We start from the raw sequence: 8,273 nt of genomic DNA on the forward strand, positions 1-8,273 counted from the left end.
CCTTGATTTCTTTCTGCAGGTCTAAGTGAAGGGAAGTAGCCAAATATGGTACATGAATAGTGGCTGCTCAAAACATATGACTGGAAGCAATAACCAGTTCCTTTCACTTGAGGACCTAAAGGGAGGTAATGTCTCCTTTGGAAATGGGAAGAAAGGTGAGATTATTGGGGTTGGAAAGGTAGGTAAGACAAATTCTTACTCCACTGAGAATGTCTACTTGATAGATGGCTTCAAATACAGCCTGATTAGTGTGTCACAACTGTGTAACAGAGGTAACCTTGTAGCATTTACCTCTATTAAATGCTTTGTGATTAACCTTACCACTGACAAGATTGTTTAGCAGGGAAAAAAAGTTAACAATATTTACATTATAGATTTGTCTACTCTTTCAGAAAATGAACTCACCTGTCTAAGTGTGTTGGATAATGATCCCCTCCTGTGGCACAAAAAAATTGGTCGTGCTAGTCTAAATCAGCTAAACAAATTAGTCTCTAAGGACTTGGTGATAGGGTTACCTAACATCAAGTTCAAGGAAGACAAACTTTGTGAGGCCTGTGCAAGGGGGAAGCATGTAAGATCATCCTTCAAAAGCAAGAAAATGGTAAGCACAACTAAGTCGTTGGAACTGGTCCATATAGATCTCTGTGGTCCAATAAAAACCATAAGCATAGGTGGAAAGAAATATATAATGGTACTTGTTGACGACTATTCTAGATTTACCTGGGTACTATTTCTAACATCTAAAGATGAAGCATTTGACATGTTTACTGCTTTTGCTAGAGAAACTCAGAAACAATTAGGAAATCAACTTGTATCCATTAGGTCTGATCATGGAACTTAATTTGAAAATGCTAAGTTTGTTGAATTCTGTGCTGAGAATGATATAGATCATAACTTCACTGCCCCTAGGACTCCTCAACAAAATAGAGTAGTTGAAAGAAAGAACAGGACTCTTGATACATGGCTAGGACTATGCTTCTTTCTAGTAAACTGCCCCACAACTTCTGGGCAAAGGCTGTGAACACTGCATATTACATTATCAATAGATGCATGACTAGACCTCTTATAGAGAAGACTCCCTATGAGTTACTTAAAGGGAGAAAACAAAATATATCCCATCTTAGGGAATTTGGATGCAAGTGCTTTGTGCACAATAATGGAAAAGGCTCCCTAAGTAAGTTTGATCCCAGAAGTGATGAGAGAATATCTTGGGATATTCTTCACATAGAAAGGCATATAAAGTGTTCCATAAAAAACTTGGTGTGCAGAAGAAAGTGTATATGCAGTGTTTGATGAAACTAACATTCTTTCTAAGAGACAGGAACATGAAGATGAAGCCATTGGATTGGTAAAGGATTTGACTGAAGCCTCAGCACAAGTTAAAGTGGCACCAAAAGAAGGAACAGGTAATGAAACAAGTTCTTCCATTCAGGGCAACCTGACAGGGGGAACTGATCGAAGAGGAATTGAAACAAACCCTCTAAAAAAACCTGTTCATGACCCTGTTCCTCAGCAACAGAACATGGGAGAGACATCTAGCAAAAACCAGTTGGTTGTAACCTCACAAGTATCAAAGTTCTCATCCTATTGAGAATATTATCACTGATCCAACATCTGGAGTCAAAACTAGATCACATTTAAAGAATTTGTGTGCTTTTGATACCTTTTTATCTCTTATTGAACCTAAAAATGTTGTCGAGGCTTTGCAGGATACAGATTGGGTAAATTCAATGAAATATGAACTCAATCAGTTCGAGAGAAATCAAGTTTGGCATCTGGTTCCAAGACCCAAGGACAGATCAGTTATTGGTACAAAATGGATCTTCAGAAACAAACTTGATGAAGATGGTACAATTACAAGAAACAAGGCAAGACTGGTGGTCCAAGGTTATAGCCAAGAGGAGGGCATAGATTATGATGAGACTTTTGCTCCAGTTGCAAGACTAGAGGCAATAAGACTCCTTATAGCCTTTACAGTACACACGGTTCTTCATCAGATGGATGTCAAAAGTGCCTTCCTGAATGGTTACCTGAAAGAAGAAGTGTTTGTGAAACAACCTCCAGGGTTTGAGAGCAAGGAATGTCCTGAGCATGTGTACAAATTAGACAAGGCTCTCTATGGACTCAAGCAGGATCCAAGAGCATGATATGAACGACTGTCCAAATTTCTGCTTGAAAATGGGTACAAAAGAGGTAAAATTGATAGTACCTTATTCTTAAGGGAAAAAGGTAAGGATCTCCTTGTGGTACAAATATATGTTGAGATATAATCTTTAGGGCCACCACTGGTAAGCTAAGTAAGAATTTTGCAAAATTAATGGGGAGTGAGTTTAAAATGAGTATAATGGGTGAGCTTAACTTCTTCTTAGGCTTACAGATCAAACAAAGCCCAAATGGAACCATGATCCATCAGCAGAAGTATGCAAAAAAGCTTATCAAAAAGTTTAAAATAGAGGAATCAAAGGAAATAGACACACCCATTGCAACTGCCACAAAATTAGGCATTGATTAACCTGGTTCATCAGTTGATCAAAAGTTGTATATGGGTATGATTGGTTCACTCTTGTATCTTACTGCTAGCAGACCTGGCATATTCTTCTGTGTAGGGCTTTGTGCTCGCTTCCAGGCCAATCCAAAAGATTCTCACTTGACTGTTGTCAAAAGGATACTAAGATACTTGAAAGGCACCACTGATCTATGTCTTTGGTATCCCAAAGGTAGTAATTTCAATCTAGTAGGATATGCTGATGTTGATTATGCAGGTTTCCTTGTGGATAGGAAAAGCACCTTAGGTATGGCTCACTTTCTTGGTTCATGTCTTGTATCCTGGGCCACTAAAAAGCAAAATTCAGTGGCCTTATCCGCTGCTGAGGCTGAATATATTGTTGTTGCATCTTGTTGTGCTAAATTGTTATGGATCAAACAGCAGCTGGTACATTTTGGCATTGAAGTTGGTTGCATTCCTATATTCTGCGATAACACTAGTGTTATAAGTGTGATAAAGAACTATGTTCATCATAAGAGGACTAAGCACATAGATGTTAGGCACCACTTCTTAAGAGATAACTACGAGAAAGGATTGATCTCCATAGAATTCTGTGCTAATGATAAGTAAATTGCTGACATCTTCACTAAAACACTGAGTAGAGAAAACTTTGAGAGAAACAGGTTAGAATTAGGGATGATTAAGATCACCTAATAGGTCCAGCTCAGAATGCACAATGAAAAAAAAGAAATAAATGGGTAGTAATTCTGAACTTGTGTAAATATCTAGATTAATTCTTACTCAACTTCATACTTTAATTAGTATACTCCTGTGACATGTGTTTATATGACTCACTGATCTCTTACAAGATTTTCTCTATTATGGAATTTGAGGCATGTTCAAGAGAGTTCTAAATGAAGAACCTGGTTCATCAGTATGGGTTCAAATGAAAGCGTCACGACCCAAACCAAAGGGGCGCGATGGGCACCCGGTGCCATACTCAACCGAGTACCAACGTAACATATCTTTCTTATCATATTATCATGAGTAAATGAGCCAGAAAACCCGTCATGAGATAACAAGAATAAAACATAAGGGAATACTCAACATATGAAGAACCAACATGATATACAAACTTATATATGTGACATATGGGCCTATAAGGCCGACATGACCATTATTAAACTTGAAACATAAGCCGACAAGGCCATAAAAGTATCCATACACCTGACATCTGTCTACAAGCCTCTAAGAGTACATAAAATCATAAAGGTCGGGACAGGGCCCTGCCATACCAATCAATACATATCCAAAGCATACTGACCAAATAGTCAACTCCGGAGTAAGTGGAGTGCACCAACACCTTCGTTGAGCTGATAGCCTACTAGGAGGACTGTCAACCTATCAATCGGGACCTGCGGCATGAAACGCAGTGTCCCCAGGCAAAAGGGACATCAGTATGAATAAAGTACCGAGTATGTAAGGCATGAAAGAATAAACAAGAACAGTAATGTAAAGAGAGAGATATAGGAGATACAACCTGTAACATCTAAGTGCCTCTGGGGGCTACTGATATGAAATGCATAATACGTATATATACATAAACTTTTTAAAACATTCGCCTTTGTGGGAATCATCATCATCATATCGTACCCGGCCTCAAAGAGGACTTGGTAAAAGTGTACCCGACCATCATAAGGTTTGGTAGAATCGTACCCAGCCACGTGGAGCTCGGTAAACCAAACTGATCAGTGGTTGCACAATAGGTGCCATACCCAGCCGACTATAGCGCGGTTCGATAGAGTAAAATAGATACATATATATAATGCATGCTCAACTCATGGAATCACATTCTAAACCTTTTGGAGTAACTTAAGGACATTATGGACATCCCTACCATCAATATGAACCTTAGTAGGATTTAAGGATTATACACACTTGTTTAGAATAATTTATAAGGAAAGAACAACATGGACAACCTTAGTTGCTAGGAGTAGAGTCATTATGAAATAGCGTATCGTTTATGTTCATTTCATTTTAGATCATGCTAAAAGAAAGAAAAAAGTGCATTAACATACCTTAAACACGTTGAGTCCTTAATCCCTTCCAAGAAACTCTTCAAACAAGTCAACTCAATCTATCATAGTATAAGGAGATTCAAAATCAGTGTTGAGCAAAGGCTAAGTCTATAACTTAAGCTAGTAGCTCATTTACGTAAATTTGGGCAGCATCTCCCTTGTAACAAGGGCCTCCTCTAATACCATATACCAACAACAATGACCAGAGAAATCCATCAATACATAATTATCAATATCAAGACACCATATAACAACAACAAGTCACAACTACATTACGACGAGCGGCAAGCTCCGATTGGAATCCGTACACCCCTTATCAATCCGTATAGACTTCTTACTTCAACATATAAGTATCATTAACATGATAATGAAGTCACTAATCAAGTATTCCAGCCTTATACCATATATTTATAACAACAAAAATAATCCACAACTTCAACTATCCTCAATTAGCAACTTTATTCACTAGTTCATGTCTAGCCCATCCATTTAACTTAATCAACATCAAGATAACCTTAGGAACAAGTAAGATCACAATATACATACCTCCTATAGTAACTTCAAGTCAAAATCCAAGTTATATTCAGTTTACAACAACCCTCAATAGCAATACAACACCATAGAAGTGACTTAAGTTAATCCAAGTATTATCTTGTAGTTTATCATCCTAACAACTTAACCAACATACAAGAAAGATTAAGCACAATTAGTAGGCTGTTATACTCACCTTAGATAGAAGCAACAACTTGGAATTTCATCCAAATACTGCCCACAACAATCCTCAATGACAACACAACCTCAAAGAGGTGTTGTTCTTCACTAGAACTAAGGTTTGATGTTGAAATATGGTGTAATCACTTTGGAATCACTTCAAACCCTTGTGGTATATGTTTAGGAGGGTTAGGAGAAGTTTGGAGATGAAGTTTAGTTGAAAAATGAGCAAAAATAGGCGTCCAAATCGTTTATAAATTGAAGTAGGTCAACCACCGCCTAAGTGGGTCCCATTGGGAGCTGCTTGCGCGGTCTCGCGAAAACACAAATATATCTCTACTCCAATGTCGTATTGACAAACAATTTAATGCGTTAGAAAGTAGACTCATAGATATTCAATTTGGTAGGTAGAACACCCCATGATTCCAAGTGTATTTGGAGAAATTCTCAGATACATTTGACCTAAAAATCAGCAAATTTATGAATGTAACTTGTGATGACCTTTGCCAACTCTTGTTCCACAACTTGCTTGCCTTCAAAATGTAGAAAATGAATATCATACGACTAAAATAACTCATAGAATAACCTCCTTATCATGTTAATAACCCTAGTCTCACCCCAAAGTACATGTTATAACATTCGAAACTTGTCGACTTTCGACGAAACTTATTTTCTTCAATTGGTTTAGCTTCTAAGATTTCCAACCCTCTTGGTACTCGTTATTCATGATCTTAAATATTTGTAACCTCCAAGGTAACATGATTAACTTACTTTATTTGCTTCCAAATATAATCTCATATCCGAGCTTACATTAATGACTTACGATGTACTCTCACGTATGAAAACTTGGGGTGTAACATCATTCCCCCCTTTGGAACATTCGTCCTCTAATGTTGATTGATGCGCTTATCAGTTTCATAAACTATAGCTCCTACGAATACTTTAATGCTTATCTTTCCGTCTAAGCAACTGTTTTGTGACTGTTTTGTGAATAAATCCAAATGTTTGGGCATTCCCCCCTTTTAGGCCTCTTTTTCATGCCATGACATGTGGTTGGAATTCTTCCAACATCGTAACATTTGCTACCTTATGTCATGCAGTATGTACGACTGTGTCCTTGTATGAGCACCTAGCGACTCGTATTCTCTTTTTCCTCCATCTTTTAGCCAATCTCTAAGCCTCACTTTATGAACATATATAGAATTATGACAAGTTGTCCCTCTAGGCATCTATAGGTGTACTAATGTCTTTCGCTTGGTACTTTATCGAACTTAAGACTATTTTTATCTCTTGTTTCATAGCCTTGTATATCTATCCTTATGGATTTACTATATCTAGGTGGGTTATACTATACCATAAAACTTACTTCGATTTATTATTCCCGAGGTTTGCTACCCAACTCCAGGTTACTCTCTCACTGCTTATCCTATATGTATAAATCTAAGTTCTTTAGTGCTTCCTCATTATTATTCATCTAAGAATAACAAACAAATCGCATCTCGTACTTTGGAACTTGTACCCATCTATTGTTTATTCACCTTAATGTTGATCTATAATCTATCACTGATAACTTGCAACTTCGTACGTAATACACTGTCACTAGGGCTCACATCTTATCGGGGAACATATGAAGTGATTTTCCTGATCCATTTAGGGATAATACTATACTTCAATAACAGTATTTCATTGCATCCCAACGCGATTCATCTTATGGGGGTATTCTAATCCCGGCAATTAATGAAATCCCTTCTCATTAAATCGTTACTCAATCAAAGGCCTAAGCACCATCCTCTTATCTATCACAATTACACCCTTATTCTACTGCCAGGGCAGCATTCCATCTCTTCTAAATGCACCTAGTCTCAGACTCCTCTGTGTCCATTCAGGCTGTACCGAGCTTTTTATTACATATGGAAATCATCAGCTCCCTTGTTTTGATGGGTTTAATCCTGAGGACATACATATTCTCATCACCTTCTCACTCACTTTTTCATATCCTTACTCCTATCTACCTAAACCCTTGTTGCTCTACAATACTTTACCTTAGGACCTACACCGATCTATTTATACTACTCGCAACCTTCCTTTAACTTGCTAGCACCATAAATTTCCTTTCGTGCCTTCTCAGTTGTCCTTAAATGTAAGCAATTACTTTTGTTGGTCGTTCTATCACTTGTTGCATGAATACTTGGCTTGTCTTTTTGCCCACGAATACTATAATTTTCTTTACCTCATATGATCTCAAACATCACCTTTGATGGCATTTTTTTTACCATTCATTATCCATGATAGGTGCCACTTTCTTATGGAGTGTATACAATATTGTAGTGAGACTGTTGTTACAGGATCATTTACTCTTTAGCTCACAATGCTTAGGTGGAAACCTTCTTCCTTATTTCCTCAGCTAGTCTTTCATTGTAGTACTTAGGTAGACCTTCTGGCTCTTGTAAAGTTGCGAGCTTGATATATCGTACACCCAAAGGTAATTTTTGTTATTCTTACTCGCCTATAATACTCCTTAGTTACATAAATTTATGCCTTTGTGCTCTTAGGGTTACTTCTAAGCTCAAATTTTTATTGTCTCCTTAGTGGCACTCTCTCTTATTTTCATAAACCTTAAAAATGGCACCTTTAACTGCCTCAACTCCTATCTAAAAAAATTTCAAATGATTGTGATCTCATATCTGCGAGACTGAATTCACTATGTTGCGGTTCACTACATTTATCTTGCATGATCTATTGATTTATCTGTGACCTCTTATCTAGCCATAATTGGGCTCTTCCTGAATCATCCTTTGTCTTAACTTATCTCTCGCCACTAGCTCTTGATGTATCAAGTGTCCATTCACACTTATTTATCAATAACATCCTGGCCGAAAACTTTTACTGCCTCTCTCCGGTGTCATGCTTGTATAATGTTCTGGAGTCGCAACATATCTGCAGGAACTGAATAAATGCAACATCATCCCTTTATCCTTTTTACCACATTCTTTCTTTAC

At 37.5% G+C, this 8,273-nt stretch overlaps 1 protein-coding gene across 1 annotated transcript; it reads left to right on the plus strand.

The window, feature by feature from the left end:
* The first annotated feature begins 960 nt into the window (after positions 1-960).
* On the plus strand, positions 961-2,147 carry LOC138885681 (uncharacterized). Its single transcript, XM_070166657.1, has 3 exons — positions 961-1,174; positions 1,269-1,567; positions 1,998-2,147. The coding sequence occupies exons 1-3, from the start codon at positions 961-963 to the stop codon at positions 2,145-2,147; spliced, it is 663 nt and encodes a 220-aa protein (XP_070022758.1).
* Positions 2,148-8,273: the final 6,126 nt, after the last annotated feature.

This window comes from Nicotiana sylvestris, chromosome 2 (genome assembly GCF_000393655.2).
Source record: "Nicotiana sylvestris chromosome 2, ASM39365v2, whole genome shotgun sequence".
NCBI classification, from domain to species: Eukaryota; Viridiplantae; Streptophyta; class Magnoliopsida; order Solanales; family Solanaceae; genus Nicotiana; species Nicotiana sylvestris.

Coding starts and splice junctions, on each gene's coding strand:
- LOC138885681 (XM_070166657.1), top strand. CDS start 961: ATGGCTAGGACTATGCTTCTTTCTAGTAAACTGCCCCACAACTTCTGG. Junction 1,175..1,268: donor TAATGGAAAAGGCTCCCTAA/GTAAGTTTGATC, acceptor CTTGGTGTGCAG/AAGAAAGTGTATATGCAGTG. Junction 1,568..1,997: donor AGTTGGTTGTAACCTCACAA/GTATCAAAGTTC, acceptor GTTCTTCATCAG/ATGGATGTCAAAAGTGCCTT.